The sequence below is a fragment of the Gopherus evgoodei genome, chromosome 6 (assembly GCF_007399415.2).
Source record: "Gopherus evgoodei ecotype Sinaloan lineage chromosome 6, rGopEvg1_v1.p, whole genome shotgun sequence".
NCBI lineage: Eukaryota > Metazoa > Chordata > Testudines > Testudinidae > Gopherus > Gopherus evgoodei.
In genome coordinates this window covers 120,263,134-120,283,150 of record NC_044327.1, presented here as the reverse complement: position 1 = coordinate 120,283,150, position 20,017 = coordinate 120,263,134, and the positions used below count along the sequence as shown (strand labels likewise).

At 43.4% G+C, this 20,017-nt stretch overlaps 1 protein-coding gene across 1 annotated transcript in view; it reads left to right on the top strand.

Moving 5' to 3' along the window:
- Positions 1-19,509, top strand: part of MAPK4 (mitogen-activated protein kinase 4) — a 128,039-nt gene extending 108,530 nt beyond the window's left edge. The window contains exons 4-6 of the mRNA XM_030567702.1: positions 2,255-2,416; positions 5,374-5,575; positions 15,282-19,509. Of these exons, the coding sequence (XP_030423562.1) occupies positions 2,255-2,416; positions 5,374-5,575; positions 15,282-15,969 (1,052 nt within the window). The 3' untranslated portion in view covers positions 15,970-19,509. The remainder of the gene's footprint in view (positions 1-2,254; positions 2,417-5,373; positions 5,576-15,281) is intronic.
- Positions 19,510-20,017: the final 508 nt, after the last annotated feature.

Genomic DNA, 20,017 nt, shown 5'->3' with positions numbered 1-20,017 from the left:
CCTCAGCCCATGCACTCACCATACTCTTTGGGGTGACTTGGGGTGCGAGGAGGGAGCAGTCCTTACCCTTGAGGAAGCACAGGACTCCAGCAGGTACAATGTGGGAGCACAAGGGTTGGAGCTTCTTGCCTCTTGTCCTGCCTGGGGAGTGAGTAATCTGGCTTCGTGTTTGTAAAACATTCCTTCACCCTCTCACTTCCCTGATCCTTCTGGTGTGAACAGAGAGCAACAATACCCAAAGTCCAAAGGCGCAAACAATTCGATGTTTATTGGGGTGAACTTCCAGCAAGCATGATTCCAGTTTCCTTCCTTAGTGTCCCCCTTCCCAGCTCTGACACCAGAGAGTCTTGCCTGTGTCCTTGTTTCTGTTCCCATCCCCTGTTCTCATTTCCCCCTTTAGCAAAACATGATCCCAATTCCCCCATCCCCAGTCCCTGTTCCCATTCCCCGCCCCCCTTCCTGATTGACTGCAAACTATATAGTAAAACTTGAGTTTGGCTTAGCTATACCTTAACCAATCACTTTACTGAATTTAACTAACCAATCCTAACATACTGTAACATGGTTATTTAACCAATTATATCCCATCACCTTAATTAATTTACACACAGCAAAATTAATTATACAGCAGACAGAAACAATCACAGAACCAGACAGAAACCATGCAAATAAACATACAAAACTATACAGAAGTGAGGATTTCACAACTACATCTATACAGATATAAGGGTTTTCCAGCTGTGTCTATTGATAAATGAGTTCTTACAAGACAGAAAACTATCAAACTAAATTTCCTTTTACATGTTCTAAGCTCTTTCCTTTCTCTGGAGGAGATAGATCAGATCACCTTCCTAACAGCCTCAGATTGCCTTATTGCAATGTGCCTAGTTTGGAATGTGAGGATGTGACCATACATTTCCCAGTTTATGACTGGCCTCCGCTGCTTAGCTGAAGAACCAGGCCTCAGACTGTCACAATAAGAGAAGGCCATTACACAGACAGACAGTGATTTTTGATTCTTTCTTTTATACCTCTATAACTAGCTAAGTGATGAATAAACTTAAATTCTTGAAGTCTAAGCCTTTGCAGACAGGCCTGAATATTTATATCCTAACACTGCCCGTATACATATTTCTTATCAAGAATCAGTTTCCCGTCCACCCATCTCCAGAACTGAAGCTTTAAATCAGGAGTTTTTCCAAACAACTCAGCCCCGCTCCCCAGTTCCAAACCTGCACATAGAAAGAGGAAGCACGGGGGTGGGCTCCCTAGGCATCCCAGTGTGAAACCCCACAGGTCATTATGCTGCCTCCTCTAGGGATTTGCCTAAGGTCAGGTCCACACTAGTAACTTTTGCTGGCATAGCAATGTGATATGGGGTGTGATTTTTGTGTGTGTGTGATGTTTCTATGTCGTCCAGAAGCCCTAGTGTAGACACATATCTGCACTACTGTGCTTTTATTGGTATCATTTATTTCTGATATAAGCTATATATATAAGCCCATATAAACTGCATCTCCACTAGGAGGGTTTGCTGGCGGCCTTTTCCAGAGTAGACCTGTCCTGTGTCATTGGCCCATCCTCTTCAAGAACAAAAGGGAGGTGCCAAAGCCAAGTTTGACCTCTCTTGTTTTGTTTAGTGTATATAGGGCTTATGGAAGGTGGCAAGTCAATGGGTCAGGGGAGTGAAGTTCTCCTCTATTTAACTATTCAACAGACACAGCACAGACAGTAGCAGTGTAAGCTTCTCTTGCAATGCCCACTAGTTGCTATAACCCTGACCTGGAGAGTTCCCATCTCTAAGGGGGAAATTCCATCTCTGTGTCCATTCAGTCTGGGCCATCGGACTGAAACTCTCAATTAATTCGCCAGTAACAACATCACAAGTATCAAGGAAGTGAAACATCAGCAACTGAATGGGGAAGGGATATTTATTCCAGCTGATTAGAATTAGTGGTAATAAAAACAAGCCGTTGAGAGGAAAACTTTAGTTAAAGGTTCAACATCCCAGTTCCTTTAACTAAGGTCTGCAAAAGCTCTCCTCCCGCATTTCTGCTCCGGCAAGGAGACTTTTAGGGGGGAAATACCCAATGAATTTAAGACTTTATATTCTTGATTTTCGTAAGGTTAAAAAAAAAAGTGGAAAAAATCCTCTGTCTTCAAAAACTCCAAGCCAAAACCACAACAACATAGAGGCACCAATGATGAAAAAAAAATCTCACTGGCGCTGACAGCCTGTTGTTTGCTCATACAGGGAATCATGAGCTGGAACAGATGCAGCTCATTCTGGAGACGATCCCCGTTGTCCATGAAGAGGACAAAGAGGAGCTGCTCAAAGTGATGCCAACTTTCATCAACAGCACCTGGGAAGTGAAGAAACCTTTACGCAAGCTGCTTCCAGAAGTGAACGGCGAAGGTACCGTAGCTTTAAGTCACATTTTGATCAGGTTTCTCTCATCCTCCTTTTAAGACCAGATCTCCCCCAGTGACCTATACAAGAGCAGCCATCCCCCAAGCTCAAACACAACACCACTGGAGAGCTGCTGGAGACCTGCTCTCTCCAGGAAGAATTCCCTTCATGATTCATCTTGCCCCTCCCACCCCCTCAGAAGCTAAGCCCTGAGGTGTCCCCCAGGCCACTAGGCTTCCAGCCACATCATAAGGAAGGAATCACATCAGGGCATGGGGAAATGTCGTAAGTTAATGCTACCCGGATCAGTGTTATGCTGGGGAATTGCTCCAGGTTTGTGGGCAATGATATTGAGAAGGACAGCTGGCGTGCATCATGCCACACTTCCCCCACCTCCTCGTGGATCACACACAGAGATTTCCCAGAGCCCAACGGAGATGGGGATCATCTCACAGAACTGGCACTCTCTAACCTTTCCTTTGTGCCTCAGCCCAAATCACTTCGTTCCTCCCTACTCCTGCGCAGGGGAAGGGAGAGGTGTGTTAGGTCCTAAAGGAGACATTTTCCTTAATAGTCTGGCTACAAGACAGCAGTGCAGTACTGTTAGAGGGAGCACATTGCTTTACAGAGGTGTAACGCTAGCAAAGTATCATGTGTTGCCCTCTATAGCCCAGTGAACACTGTTTTGTCTGCATTCATATGTGTCTGTTTTGGAGTTGTTATTAATATATTGACCCAGAATTTATCCCCAAGTTGGGATAATTTTCTTGTTTCCCTTCTTCTTGGACAAATACATATGTGCACAGTCAGAGAATAATTCCTTTCTTGCATGTAGATCTGAGATCCCTGACACCCCTCTACAGTATCCCAAGGCAGGACTTTTTGCAAACTCCTGGCTGGTTTTTTTGGTGTTTTTTTGATTGGGGCAGAAGGTGTATTTACCTTCAAGACTTTCCCACCTGGAATGACTGGTAGCACTTCAATCACTTCCAGCACAATCGTTCCCTTCTGTGGTCAAGGGGCCAGGTAAAACTGACTTCTGTTTCTGTGCCTGAGTGCTGCAAGCAATGAGCCTTTGGACCCAGAGGTTGAGCATTTCATCGGTACTCTGCAGCAGCTTTTTAATTGGTCAGGGGTGACAGGGAAATTTCAAGAGCATTGCAGGGAGCAGATGCCAAGGCTGTCTCTGTGCCTCTTGCCGAATGCCAAGTCACGGGCTCTGCATTCATATTTGTGCTGTTCCCTTGCATGGTGAAAAAGAAGGGAACTCCCTAGGCTCTTATTTGAAATCCATGGTTGGCCAAGCCTGCTCAGGTGCTGCCATGTGGCAGTGTATTTTCTCTGTTCTCTTTGCTCTGAATCCTGGACTATCAGTGTGGCTGGCATTCCATACATAAGATCTGCAAGGAAAAAATTGCTTGTATGTGGGTAAAGAGTCAAAACAGAGACCTGGGCATGTAGATCAATGTGACTCTTAATTAGAGAAGGCCATTATTGGTCCTTATCAATTGTGATACCCATCAGCCTTCATTATCTCAAGTCTGAGTCAGATTCTAGACATTAAGTACTGAAGGGATTTATTCTCTCTGAAGATTTGTGGGAAGGAATGCCATGCTTACATAATTTACTGAAGTTTTCTTGCCCAAATGACTTGAACTGTGAGTGAATTGTTTCACCATAATCCTTGTTGCAAGCCAATGACTTTATAAAACTGTTGATTCCATCATAATTAATTAATGCAAACAGTAAAATCATCCAGTGAGAGACAACCAGGTACTGGTTAATATTTATGCACAGGTATAACAGGTATCCCCCTTCCTTCCTCTTTGTGATTAACTGTTAACTCTTCTTGTGAGCACACAAAGAAGCCTCCAGATCAGTTTCTTTCCAGATTAACTGGGATATTTACCACCATTGTTACAGGTACAGTAAGTTAATATTTCCAGGATTTAGGGTTAAAAACATGATCTGACAGAAAAAATAACGCACACCTCTATTTGTATTATCTGGATTTAAGGCCATGGCCTGAGAAGCATCCCAGTAAACCAAATGTCCTTAACAACAAGAGCTGATGTTTTCACATACCCTATGCAAAGGAAGCTTAAACAGATAGAAAAATCATAAATGTTTTTCACTTGCACTTTAATTTCATATGCACTTTAATTGCACTATAGCTGCTCTTACATCACGTGTTTGCGTACATTGAAAGCGTCACACTGTACTGTATTTTCTGAAGAAAAAATTATGCACACAGAATTCTTTAAATGTTAACAGGCAGAATTATTTCATGGTCTTGATTACGCCAGGCACTTTAAAAATAGCACTTTTAATTTAATTCCACCTCAAATGCACATAAACATTTAACAGTTTACAGCTGTCCCTGTTTCTGGCTATGAAGTGAGTCCATAAAATGGATTTGAAAGCATGAAAGTACTGGTTACACATCCAAATTAAGCAGGTTTCAGAGTATTAGTCATGTCTCTACTCTGAGAAACTGAATGATTTATAGAATTACACATGAAGAGTCCCACTGATTTCTGTGGGAGCTGGACTGGGACGTTAGTATAACATTTTAGCCCCTTATCCTTAAATTGGATTATTGTTCAGGTACAAGGACCTGCCTGCTGGATCAAAGCCTTGATTCTACAATTCTCTCTTGGAGATGTAGCTCTATCTCTGCCATACTCTCTGTTTTGTTAATAGAACTAAAAACTGTAGGCTACAGTACCGTTCCAATGCATGCCCATAACTCCCAACAAGGGTAAGTTCAATACATAAGCATCCAGAACAAATATGCCTCTGTGTTAGATGTACATAGGACTTAACCTTTAATTCTGTTCTTATTTTAATTATGATTAACATCAAACAGATGGGTCTGTATGGATTCAGGAGCCTGTTTTTCTGTTAATAAAATCAGTTTTGCTTTTGGGGAATTAATGAACCTGTTTCTCTGTGATACACAGCTATTGATTTTCTGGAGAAGATCCTGACATTTAACCCCAGGGATCGATTGACTGCAGAGATGGGTTTGCAGCATCCTTACATGAGCCCATACTCCTGCCCTGAAGATGAACCAATTTCTCAGCATCCATTTCGGATTGAGGATGAGATTGATGATATTTTACTGATGGAAGCCAACCAGAGCCAGATGTCCACCTGGGACAGGTGCAGTATCCATGGCTTAACAGGCTAGGCAGTCATAAATTCCTTACTCAGGCAAAACCCATGACTTCATTTGGAAGTTCTCTGATCCATCGTTATACGAATCAGCAATACATGCTTTAAAACCAGGAAGGACACTGATCTTTTATTATACAGCTGACCATTCTAACTCAAATCTGGTCCCACTAAAGTCAATGAGAGTTTTGTCATTGATTTCCAGTGGGACCAAGTTTTCACTGGGCATATAAATTACTGGGCTGTATTCTGCTCTCAGTTATATGAGTGGAATTACTTTGACTTTAGCTGAGTTGCATCTGTTTAAATGAGAAGAATTTGGCTTCTTTTCTCCATTTTCTATTTCTCGATCCAAATGCTATAATACTCATTCTGGTACCCTTTGGGACCATTAAAGGTCTGATTAAGAACACTATATCTGCACCTTTCAAGCTGCATAAGGCCACAGATACTAGGTCTGTTGTAGCCTGACCTAGCCAATGGAGAAGCTGAAAGGCTGGTTTGCTGCAGAACTCCTAAAATGGCAACAAGCTCTCAGTTTTGCAGGTATGAAATGTGGTGCTCTCCCCATCTGTGCTTTGCATCTCACCGTGTTTGGGACACTTCATCCCCCCTCCTAGGGCTGGGCTGTGCAGTCTGACTGAGTTACTGTAGCTCTGTGGCTAGGATAAATCTCCCTCGTTGCCACAGATGGGTGGAAAGGAGGGGTAGAGAGGTCTGAGCCTAGTATGGGGACCATGTTTTTAAGAAACTAAAAATGTACCTGGGAATAAGGTTCGTCTTTGAGCGCATTAGGAGATTTACTGGGCATACTCCCAAAGAGCTCCTTTTTCATGCAGTTTCACGCTCCACTCCTAGGAGCACCATCTAACACTCTAGAGGCACTAGGAGTGGCTGGGCGGGATATCTCCTTAAAAAAAATCTGGTTGCCTCTGTGATTATGGAGCTTTCAAGGATCTTTCAGCCTTATTGGCTTGTATGTCCAGATCAGTTCCAATGCATGTAAATATCCATTTTGTCTAATTGCTCCAAAACATGATCTGTACACATCTATTTACTTCACACAGTTGCAGAGAGGACCTACACTGCTCTTATGATTGGCTCATAGAACGATAAGGCTAAAAGGGTCATCTAGTCTAACCCCCTGCCAAGATACAGGGTTTGTTGTGTTTGAACCATCCGAGACAGATGGCTATCCAGCCTCCTTTTGGAAACCTCCAGTGAAGGAGCTTCCATGACTTTCCTAGACAGAAACAGGCTCTCTAAGAACATACCAGATGCAAGTCAACCCAAGGCAAACTAAGGGAATGACTGATACGGGACTGGATTAATAAAGAGTGAAAGGAGGGTTAAGATAGTTAAGATAGGATACTGTAAGATAGATGGCGGCATCCAGCTGCTGACCTGACATGATGTCCCGGGAGGTGTGCTGCCTGCGTGGAGCCTACATCCAGACATCACAGAAAGGTTGCCAAATCCCATCTCTCCTTCTGAGCACTACCCCATGCTGCTCAGCCACAAGGATGCTAATGATACTGGCCAAACTGAAAGTACTACATCCAGGAATAAAGAACGTAGGCCATACTTATAGTATGGGAGCCTCTGTGCTGAAAAGCAGTGACTCTGAAAATGAGTTGGAGTCATGTAGCCAATCTGCTGAACATGATTTCCCACTGCGGTGCTGTGGCCAGAAGGGCTAATGTGGATGTAAAAACAGGAGAATATCAAGTAGGTTATTTAACCTCTGCATTTGGCGCTGGAATACTGTGTCCAGTTCTCATGTCCACAATTCAGGAAGGATGTTGATAAATTGAAAACAGTTCAGAGAAGAACCACAGGAATGATTAGAGGGTTAGAAAACCTGCCTTACAGTGAAAGACTCAAGGAGCTCAATCTGTCTAGTTTAACAAAGACAAGGCTAATGTGTGACTCAATTACAGTCAGTAAGTACCTTATATGGGCAACAGAAATTTGCTATTAGCTCTTCAGTCCAAAAGGTATAAAAGATCCAATGGCTTGAGCTGAGCTAGACAAATGAAGGTGCAAATTTTTAACAATGCCTGTAATGAAACATTGCAACAATTTACCAAGGTTTGTAATGGATTCTCCATCACTGGAAATCTTTAAATCAAAATTGGATTTTTTTTAAAAGACATGCTCTTAATGAAACAGAAGTGAATTCAGGAGAGTCCATTGGCCTGTGTTATGCAGGGGGTCAGACTAGATGTTGCCATGGTCTCCTCTAGGCTTGTAATCCATAAATTTATGAATGCCCATCAGCCACAAAATCATCTTTATCAGTTACTTTTCTGCAGAACACACAGACTTAAGATAGCTGCTGCCATCCTATTTTAATGTAGATTGTTCAGGTGAATCAGTCGCTGTTTGTATGGAAAACCATACAAACTATGAAGACATCATAATAATATGCAAAATAATTTAGATCTTTTGACTTGCATAGTGAAAGTATCTATTCTGTTGTAGTGTACAATTATAACTTTATCATCTCAGCTTCAGCTGATAAGTGCACTCAGCATTGTCATAGCCACGTTGGGAATGGGATTCTGGTCTGTGTTTTACATTATTTTATTTCTTCATTATATTTTAACATAGTTATAGCTAACATGGTTTGAGCAGGGCTTCTTCTAACCATAAGGTCAGGGATATTTCATTCTGAGAACCATGCCTGCAGATGATCCTCCTAGGCAGTCATTAGCATAGCTTTGTCATGGTTCTGACATGGTTCTCAGACAAATCAACCCTGTCGACAAAGGTCAGAACCCTACCAGCAATAACCATGTTTAAACAATTCTGCTGCTGAGCATCTTTCTGTTTCTCTATATATCCAGCAACACATTTTCTTTGAATCAAGTTGTGAAATTCTGTCCCTACTGGATATTCCGTGTACAGCCTGTATTTCCAAGGAGGAACCCTACAGCTTGGAGAAGATTCACCGTGTGTATTAGGCCATGGCTACACTAGAGAGTTGCAGCGCTGGTGAGGGGGTTACAGCGCTGCAACCTAGGATGTGGCCACACTTGCAAAGCACGGCCAGCGCTGCAACTCCCTGGTTGCAGCGCTGGCTGTACACCCGGTCGAGCCTCGGGTGTAGGGATTCCAGCGCTGGTGATCCAGCGCTGGTCAGCAAGTGTGGACGCCCACTAGCACTTTTATTGACCTCTGTGGTATAAGGAGGTATCCCAGCATACCTTAGAAGCCTCTCTGGTAATCATGCACACTCCACTGCCCTGGGCTCAGCTGACCCCACCTTTAAATGCCCCGGGAATTTTAAAAATCCCCTTCCTGTTTGCTCAGCCAGGTGTGGAGTGCAATCAATCAATCAATCAATCAGCGACCATGCCTCCACGCCCCAGACGAGCCCCAGCATGGAACAATTCCGAGCTGCAGGACCTCATCAGTGTTTGGGATGAGGAAGCTGTGCAAGCACAGCTGCGCTCCAGCCGGAGAAATTATGATACCTATGGGCAGATATCACAGTCCTTGCTGAGAAGGGGCCATGAACGGGACGCGTTGCAGTGCAGGGTCAAAATAAAAGAGCTGAGGAGTGCTTACTGCAAAGCCCGTGAGGGAAATCGCCGCTCAGGAGCTGCCCCCACAACCTGCCGTTTTTACAAGGAGCTGGATGCCATACTTGGGTGTGACCCCACTGCCAATCCGAGGAGCATGATGGAGAGTTCAGAGCAGGGAGAAGTGGGGGAGGGTGTAGAGGAAGCCAAGAGTGAGGCTACTGGGGTGGAGGGAGACACCCCGGAGTCCCAGGAGGCATGCAGCCAGGAGCTCTTCTCAAGCCAGGAGGAGGCTAGCCAGTCGCAGCAGCTGGAAGTTGCTGGTGAGGAAGAAGCTGCGGAGCATGCTCGGGGTAAGCAGATTTTTATGTTTTGGGAGAGGAGGGTTTGGGTTATGGCTGCCTGCATGCATGCCTAAACGTGGAATAGCCCATTGATTTGCTCTATCACGTCTCTGTAATCTGCCTCGGTAATCTCTTGAAAAGTTGCAGCCAGAGCGTGCGCAATGTGCTTTCGCAAGTTTATAGGGAGAGCCACCGTGGTCCTTGTCCCGGTCAGGCTAACTCGTCCGATCCACTGTGCAGGGAGGGGTGGGGGGACCATGGCTGCACACAGGCAAGCTGCATAGGGGCCAGGGCGGAATCCACATTGCTGTAGAAGACCCTCCCTCTCTTCCCAGGTAACACGCAGCAGTGATATATCTGGCAGTAGAAAATCCTGTTGAGAATTTAGGGATACCTGAGTGCAGGGCGCCAGGTTCACGGTCCCCCCGCAGTCCCGCGGTGCGTTCCGGTCTCCCCACCCCCTTCCAGCACGTAGCCAGCCACGCGGTGCGCTCCGGTCTCTCCCCCCCCTTTCCAGCAGGCAGCCAGCCCCGCGGTGCGCTCCGGTCTCTCCCCCCCCTTTCCAGCAGGCAGCCAGCCCTGCGGTGCGCTCCGGTCTCTCCCCCCCCTTTCCAGCAGGCAGCCAGCCCCGCGGTGCGCTCCAGTTTCCCCCCCCCTCACCAGCAGGCCGGCAGTTACACGGACTGCCCCCCCCCCCACCAGCATCTCACCGCCTTCCTGTTCACTACTGTCCCCTGTGCAGGACACCAGCTACCTCCTGTACCCAGTGCAGATAAACCCCAGTGACCCATCGGTCAATTCCCCCTCCCAGATGCAGTCGGGGCAGAAACACTCACCCCATTGCTCGCCATGCCTTCGCTTCCCTGGCCTCTCTGTGTTATGTTAGGTATGTGGGAAGGATGCTACAAAAAGTCTAAAATCTCCTTCACTGTGTGATAATAAACAATGTAGCCTCTGTGTATTACATGTTTCTATCTGTGTTTTTTTTAGTGACCTTGACTAATGCAGCCAGATCACCGGCCTCACGTCGCTTGCAGAACTTGAAAAAAAATCCGCGAAAATCAAAAGAAGAATTGATCAAAGCAGTTATGATTCACTACAACAGAGAACGTAGGAAGACGCAGGAATGGAGAGAGAAAATGTATGAGTGGAGGCAAACAGAAAGCAGGAGAAAGGAACTGGCTACCAAAAAAACCTCAAAGCAGATGATAAGCCTCCTGGCTCGCCAAACTGACTCTTTCGAGTCTCTTGTAGCCATGCAGGCAGATCTGTACCGTGGTAACCCACACCCCTCCCAAAGCTCTCTTTCTTGTTCCCCAGTATTTGCACAAAACACCTTTCTCCAGCAGCCAGTTTCTTATTACCCCCAGCTGCCCCCAACACCTGTACGATCACCTACCAGCCCTGATAACTACAATTCTTACCCTGTGCACTCCACCCCCATTACCCTGCAGCATAGTAATCCTGAAGTGCAGCAGACATTGAACAGTAATCCAAACAGGACATATTCAAACCTCTAAATGTACAGTCCACCACCCTAACCCCCCTGGCCTTTTATGTACTGTACTTTGAATAAAGGATTTTATGGCTTTTACAATACGTTTTATTATTGCAGGAAGTGGTAAATAGTGTACCCCAAGGTAGAAAGGAGCACAGCAAAGGCACCAAACATTACTGTTGGCTCTCAGCATCAAATTGCTCCCTTAAGGCATTCCTAATCCTTGAAGCCCTTTCCTGGGTCTCTCTAGGAGCCCTGCTCTCTGGCTGTGCAAATTCATCCTCTAGGCGTCGAACCTCAGAGGTCCATTCCTCACTGAATCTTTCACCGTTCCCTTCACAAATATTATGGAGGGTACAGCATGCGGATATAATAGCGGAGATGCTGCTTTCCCCCAAATCTAGCTTCCCATAAAGACACCTCCAGCGGGCTTTCAAACGGCCAAAAGCACACTCCACAGTCATTCTGCACCGGCTCAGCCTGTAGTTGAACCAGTCCTTGTTCCTGTCAAGCTTCCCTTTATACAGTTTCATGAGCCATGGCATTAAGGGGTAAGCGGGGTCTCCAAGGATCACAGTGGGCATTTCGACGTCCCCTACTGTGATCTTGCGGTCTGGGAAAAAAGTCCCGGCCCTCAGCCTCCTGAACAGGGCACTGTTCCGAAAGATGCGTGCATCATGCACCTTTCCAGGCCATCCTGAGTAAATGTCAATGAAATGCCCCCGGTGATCCACAAGCGCTTGCAGAACCACGGAGAAATACCCCTTGCGATTCACGTACTCTGATGCCAGGTGGGGTGGTGACAGAATAGGAATATGCGTCCCACCTATTGCCCTTCCACAGTTAGGGAAACCCATTTGTGCAAAGCCATCCACAATGTCCTGCACGTTCCCCAGAGTCACAGTTCTTAGCAGGGTGCGATTAATGGGTGTGCAAACTTGCATCAGCACCATTCCAACGGTGGACTTTCCCACTCCAAACTGGTTCGCCACCGATCGGTAGCTGTCTGGAGTTGCCAGCTTCCAGATTGCAATAGCCACCCGCTTCTCCACTGGCAGGGCAGCTCTCAATCTCGTGTCCCTGCCCCGCAGGGTAGGGGCGATCTCAGCACACAGTCCCATGAAAGTGGCTTTTCTCATCCGAAAGTTCTGCAGCCACTGCTCGTCATCCCAGGCTTGCAGGACGATGTGATCCCACAACTCAATGCTGGTTTCCCGAGCCCAAAGGCGCCGTTCCACGGTGCTGAGCACGTCTGTTACTGCCACAAGCAATTGAGTGTCTTGAGCGTCAGGCGTTTCAATATCATCCTCTGACTCCTCACTGTCACTTTGCAGCTGAAGGAATAGCTCTACTGCCATGCGTGATGTGCTGGCAACATTCATCAGCAAGGTCCTCAGCAGCTCAGGCTCCATTTGTAACAGAAATCTCAGAAATCGCGCTGCAGACTCACAATGCCGCCAAACTGCTCGGAATGTGCAGCAAAGCACCACGGGGCGTTGGAACAGGAAGCGGAAAGACCCGCACACTTCCTTCCCCTTCCCACAAGCCACAGCGCCAAAATGGGACGAGGTGCTCTGTGGGATAGCTGCCCACAATGCACCACTCCCAACAGCGCTGCAAGTGCTGCAAATGTGGCCACACTGCAGCGCTGGCCCTACACAGCTGTACGAACACAGCTGTAACTACCAGCGCTGCAAAACTGTAAGTGTAGCCATGGCCTTAGTGTAAACCACACACCTGCTGGGTGTGGTGTTCTGTCCCGTCTAGTGGCACCGAGACCACTTAGAGAGAGAGATAAAATGAGTTTGCTCTACAGCCTTAGCTAACAGCCAGCTGGCTTTTAGCTCATGCAGTAGAGACTCAGGCACTAAACTCCAGAGGCCCCATGTTTGATCCCATCTGCTGACGACTGGGATCTGTAGGCCTTCCATTAGCAGTTCCTGATACAGTGACTGCAGCTTTGCAAAGTAGTGCTGTTAAGCTGCTGAGTGTCTCAAAGATTAATGATCTCTTCATGGAGTTTCATAGACACTCTTTCTCCAGGAGTAAAAGTTTGTCAAGGCAAATGATGTCTCAATCCTTTGGCTATTATTAACACTTTTATATTTTGAGGCTCTGAAAGCTATCTAAGTGGGGCTAAGACTTGTAAGCCATCACTGATGTGATTTCCTCCTGGAGACATAATTTCCCTTCCATTCCTGTCTTGAGGGAAATAAAAATAGATGAGATGAACAAGACAATTGAATGAATTACAAGGATCTTTCGAAATGTCATCTTTTCTAAAAAAGGCATTTGCTTATGAGACAGCAGCTGTTTGAATACCTTCTTTCATTGTTTCTGCTGTTTAAAAAGTGCTGCTAGTTTTGACTTGTGACGCTTTGGACTGAAAATAAAGATGTATTTGTTTTAAAAATATGGACAAGTGACACACCAGGAGGATAGTTTTATTGTGCTCAGGAAGCTGGTCTTTTAATACATCAGTGATTTTTAGTTAGTAACCGTGTAATTTAAAAGTTGCCATTAAAAAGTCAGTCTTTGCCTAGAGTTTCCACGTAGCGCTATCCGAGATACTGCAGGTTCTCAAAAAGAACAGGAGTACTTGTGGCACTTTAGCGACTAACAAATTTATTTCAGCATAAGCTTTCGTGAGCTACAGCTCACTTCATCGGATGCATAGAATGGAACACACTGACAGGAGATATTTATACATACAGAGAACATGAAAAGGTGCAAACATGCATACCAACTGGAAGAGTCCAATCAATTGAGATGAGCTGTCGTCAGCAAGAGGAAAAAAAACCTTTGAAGTGATAATTGAGATGCCCCATAGAAGGTGTGAGGAGAACTTAACATAGGGAAATAGATTCAATTAGTGTAATGGCCCAACCATTCCCAGTCTCTGTTTAAACCTAAGTTAATTATATTCAATTTGCATATACATTGAGTAGGGAATAACTGCGGTATATCAGCTACTACTTTTCGGCAATTCTTGGCAAATGATGACTTTTAATGACAGAGGCTATGAATTGTGAGGAGGTGTGAGAAGGTAAATGTATGTTTCAGTTTTAACTCCTTCCTTCCTGGGGAGCCTGGTTGGCTCAGAGGATTTTTACTGTGCTATGGAACCTTTGAAATCCAGGCTGCACATTCAAATCCACAGCAGGTGGATAGTGACTAAGTATTGTTACCATCTGATACAGTTCAGCAGCCTGTGTGAAATGAATTCGGTTGTCTTGGTTCCGTTCCCAGTGAACAGGTGTCCTTTATCACAAAAAACATTTGCTAACTGGCAGCTCTGTTGGCAGTCGAAGCAGAGAGGTCAATGACAGAATAGGCCAGAGAGACCTAACTCTACTCACATCCCCACAGCTGCTCCTTCCAGGCGTCATATCAGGTCGGGCGTCAAGTCTCCAGAACTGTCAATTCACCACATTTCACCATCACTAAAAAATAAAAATTTTAAAAATCCGTCCTGTTCAACGTTATTAATTTCCCTGCCTGAGTGAACAAGCATCTGGGGGCAAACAAGCTAAGCTAAGTAAAGAGTAATTTTGGGAGCCTCACTAAACATGCTTTCAGTGTAAACCTGCATATACTAGATCCTTGTCAGTTATGGTCATTGAAGTAGCAAATCAATATCTCAGGGTCAGTTTGTCACCCTCTTATCCCTTTGCTCTTATAGTTCCTGGTATGACACATTAAAGCAGTGGCTCTGACTGTTCTCCTAGTTGTCTGGAGATCTTTGATATAGGGAAGAATATTTCAGAACACAAGGCAAGATTTTAAAAAGTCATTAGTGATATTTGGGCCCAACAGGGGACACTGTAAAGGAATCTGATTTTCAGAAAGTACACCTGCCCTCTGAAAAACAAGTCTTTTAAAGGTGTTTCTAGGTAGATCCCCAAAGCTCACTAATTTTGGTCCAAGAGTCTAATGTTCTAGGGCGAGAGAATATGTCTAGTGGTTAGATGAATTACTGGATGTTTGGTCTACTAGTTTCTATTCCCATCTTTGCCCCTGCTTGCATGTATAAGCTTGGGAAAATCACTTAAACCCTCTGCCTTTAACATATATGTAAAATGTATTTATTTCACAATAGCTTTTGAAGGTATAATTAATTCCACTTTGTAAAACACATTGCAATCAATGGGAGTTAGGTGCCTAAATACCTTTCAGGATCTGGACCCCTGAAATTTTGGATAAAAGGTACTTTAGCATAGGAAAGGTAAAAGCTGCAGCAGTGGTGGGAACATCTATTTAAACACTCCTCCTACTTAAGAACAAAGCCAACAATTGTCCATCTAATCGCAGAATGTCTTTCCCAGGTATCAAGTAAGTCTCTCTTCTGATTTGGAGTGGCGACATGACAAATACCATGATATAGATGAGGTACAACGGGACCCACGCGCAGGATCTGACTCCATTGCTGAAGAAGCACAAGTTGATCCACGCAAATATTCTCAAAGCAGCTCAGAGAGATTCTTGGAGCAATCACATTCCTCAATGGATCGAATGTTTGATATTGATTATGGGAAATCATGTGATTACAAAGTGGGGTCACCTTCCTACTTGGACAAACTGCTCTGGAGAGACAATAAACCCCATCATTACTCAGAGCCCAAACTTATCTTAGACTTGTCGCACTGGAAAACAGCAACTATAGCACCCACTGCAGAGTTATCACTGGAAGAAGAACCATCTAACCTCTTTCTAGAGATAGCTCAATGGGTAAAGAGCACACAGTCAGGGCTTGAATGCCCTAGTCCTCTTCCAGAGCTTCAAGAACAGAGTCTGCTCTCTTCTCCTCACCATCATCATAAAGAATCCAAGGATGTAAACAGTGAAACAGATGCTCAGTTTGACTTGGATGTCTTCATCTCTAGGGCGCTGAAACTTTGCACGAAACCTGAGGATCTCCCAGACAATAAGCTCAATGATATCAATGGGGCTTGTATTTCAGAACACCCTAATGAGATTGTACAAACAGAGGTGTTTCAGAAAGAGAGGTGGTAAAGAAACAATGTCTGATATTCACTGCTAATCTCTTTGTAAGTCTTTGATAATGCATCAATTACCCTACGGTGAACAGTAGTTAAGGTTTGATCTGTCATTGAACATGTCAGTTTCTTACGGTATAATGAATGCCTTTTTATTAAAAGGTGAGCACAAACCAGGAACCCCTTTTGATACCTTAGAAATACACTTAAAGGAATCAAGAGGTGTGAATGAAATATTGAGTTTCTTATGCTGCCTTAACAATCTTGCCTTGTAACTTCTGGGACCTATTTGGTACTTCAATGTACAATGGAGAGATGACTGTACAAGTTTACAAACAGAAGTTGAATCAACTTCCTTTTTTATATATAATATCTTAAAGGAATAAGGATGAAGGGGAATCCCTTCATTATGGTCAGATGCTCCCCTGGTTTGGCAGGTTCAAAACACGTTGAACCAGAGGTCTTCTTCATCTGAGTATTGTCTATACAGAAAGGAGTAATGTAAGGGCATCTCTTTCAGTAATTAGTCCTAAATACAGCTTTGACCAAATTCTGCCTTTAATCAGGAAATAGGGGTTGGAAGAATGTAACTAAGGGCAGAATTTGGCCATCAGGACAGAAAATGAGGCTGCAATATTAATGGGGAAAGAATTTGACCCACAGTGTATGGGTCATTTTGTTTGTCTCATTGGGAAAGAGAATTTTCACTAATAAGCACATTCTTCTAATCTGGTTCCTCAAATAAACAAGTCTTTCCTTTTGCAGTCTAGATGTGGATCTGAAGTCTGCCATTTTTAGACGATCCAGCACCATAACTATGGGTGGATGAATTGAAAAAACATAATGCAGCAAAACCTGTCTTAAGCAACTGCTGAAAGGACCAGCAAATACTGGCAGTGTGGTCTGCAAGAGAGGAGAGAATTGGAAATTCAGGAGTACTGAGTTATGATCCACTTACTTGCTATGTAGCCTTAAGCAAGTCACTTAATGTCTCCATTACAAATTTCCCATCTGCAAAATAGGTATAATACCTTGCTCAAATAGATGTTGGGCAGGTAAATTAGCCAAAGCTTGTAAAGTGCTTTGAATAGCCACAGTACTATATAAGTGCTGAGTATTGTTGTATCATTTTTCTAACAGAAATTGGTGGTCTTTGGCTAAAATTTGAACAAAATCATACTGGAAACTTTCAAGATACGTTCAAGTGGTCACTTAAACCAGTGGTTTGGCTGTTGGAGGTGGTCCTCTGTGCAGGCTGCACAATAGGGACCGACCAGCAAGGAAAGGTGATCCCCTTACTGGTGGCATTCGATTCTTACACTATATATATATATGTATATATACAGTGTGTATATATGAAGTATATACACTTCAGATATGAAGAAATATTCAGATCTTTCCAAGGCCCTTTGCTTTCAGCTTCCTTGGACGGTTACTAAGTCAATAGAAAAACAACGCTACTTTGTAAATAAGTATAACCACAACTGATCTATTGTAGGTTCTGTTTTCATCCACACTTCTGGGCACCTTAATAACTAATCAGCTAACTAGAATTTGTATATTGAATAAATGTTATATACGTATATTTAATCAGCCAGATCAAATTGAAAAAAATGGAAAACATGTAAATAGTGTTTTAAAAAATATATATATTATTCTTGTCATCCTGCCATTTTGTTTTCCAGCATGACGGCATTACTTTTGTTTGTGAAAAGATAAACTACTGAGGGTTCATATGTCACTACTGTCACATTACAAATTATTTTTACCCTTTTGAAAAATAATCTATTAAATATTGTGAGATGTGAAGGAAAATCTTATGAGGATTGGATGAAAGACTAACTAATGCAGAATTTAATATTACTAACCAACATTTCTAGTATTGGTGGAATCAGGATTTAGGGACAGGTTCAGCTTTATGACAACTTGTGCTAGGTGTTTAAGAGTTGAATAACTTGCTTGTTCTTATTGTTAAGAATTTACTGTACTTAAGCTGCTTTAAATATTGTTACTCTAGTTGCTTAGTAGCCCAGTTCAGGCTGTCAGCTGAACAGATTGTGAGGCAAGGGAAACCTAGTTCAGAGGTAAAAGGCACCTGGAATGCAAAGAAAGTGACCACCCAAACATCCAGCAGCGAGAAGGGCTATGTCCTGGTTCTTGGAGCTGAACGTTTGGGTGCCCTACTTTTAAATGTCAGCACATTGTCCTTGAAGGAGAAATAAGGGAGGGACAGGAAGAGATCACTTAAAGTGTGTAAAAAATTATTTATATACCTCAACGGAAGCTCAGCGCATTTACTCATGATGAGCCAAATTCAGACTGAGACAGTGGATGTGCCTCTAGTCGAGCTGCTCCTGTTTATGCCAGGTGAATTTGACCCAGTGAGCGTATGACTTGTCACCCTTGTTCAGTTTATTAGCATACCTTTCAGCAAGCCATGAGGTCCTGAAACATTATTCATAGCACCCAACATTTGTGGTATCCATATCCCACCTCCTTAGCTGCCAGGAAAGAGTATATAATATGTGTGAATATAAACCCTGCCTGGGTTCAGTCCTGCAATGGGCTGAGTGCCCTCAGTTGCCACTGAAGTCAGGAGTTGAGCGTGCCCAATATCTAGCAGGAGATGCACAAACCTTGCAGCTGGAGGCCCAAATGAGAGGAAAACTTTTGGGACACAACAGAGTGAGTAAGATTGTAGGATCAAACAAGTAGTGCGGGAAGCGACTCTTAACACTGTATCTTGATAGAATAAGCAAATATTTACTTCTGTTCTGTTAAACCTCCATATTTACTGACCTGAGGAGTTAATATTGATCAAACAATGTCAGTATTTTCCTGGAGGGACAATAAATCTTCAAGTTCACTGAAACAAGAAGCCATTTTATATTTGTTGCTACATACAATCTGAATGTCTTCATCAGAAATATCTGGGACTCTCTTCACTGTGGTGATGAATGTCAAAAGTTTATCAGTTTTTCCTTTGGAAGTAGCATTTTAATGGGGAGGTGAAGTTTGAGGGTCTGAAATAGAAACCTCAAAGAAATAAATAATAGATTTTCATGGAACTCATTGCAGCTACTCAGGATTTTCCATTTTGATTTGTGATCTGATCAGTTAACATTGTTCCAAATGTCAGTATTATCGACCTGTAAGGAGGTAAACAGTGGAAATATCTCTAACTTGTCACATAGTTGTTTCAGCCAATGACACACCAGGGTTTTTCTCATGTATGTAACTATAATAAAAGTTAAGGTCTGATTCTTCCCTGCTTGACAATGTTCTGTCATTTTTCTTTTTGTGATATGGAGTGAGCTGTGACTGAAAACAGAACTTGATTTGAAATTCATTCAGTAAATTATCATGAATACTTCTTGAAGTTTTATAAGGAGGCAAGTTGGTTATTTTCTACTGGATGAGATCTAACCAAACTTCTCATTTTAGTTAAGGTTGCATTTCATCCATAGTTTAATGTCACTGAGCTGTGACATTCATCCTGCTCTTGATGTTACATTGGTGCTTCTGACTTTTTATTTGCTGGGGTTTTCTTGGTCATTCATGCTATTCAGTCTAATGAAAGAGGTCAGAATTGTTCTGATTCACAGACATTTGCACTTAGGTTATTTTGTGTTCCATAGAGCAGTTGTTGCAATAGAATACAATGTATCAGCTTAATGGTCAGACCCATGGCAAAGTGACCTATTTGGAAGAATAGTTTATCTGATTATTTTAGACCTTTTTTCTATTCACAGCTAGGTCTGTAGTGATTTGTACAACTATGCTCTTTTCATAATTGTTTGAATCATTTTAGTGCATGCATTTTACACTATGGGTTATTGGCACAATAAGCGTCACCATTATTAATTATTCATAATGTGTGATTGGCCACTTAAATCACATGGTATTGGTTCAGTCCCCTGACTGGATGACATAGACTTTATAATTTATAAATTACTTCTACTTCTATCTGAAATGATATTTATGGTGAAAATCATTTTGTGAACAACATTTAGTTTTTTATTTAAAAGAATAAGCAGCATCGCTACTCCCTGTAGCCTAACTCA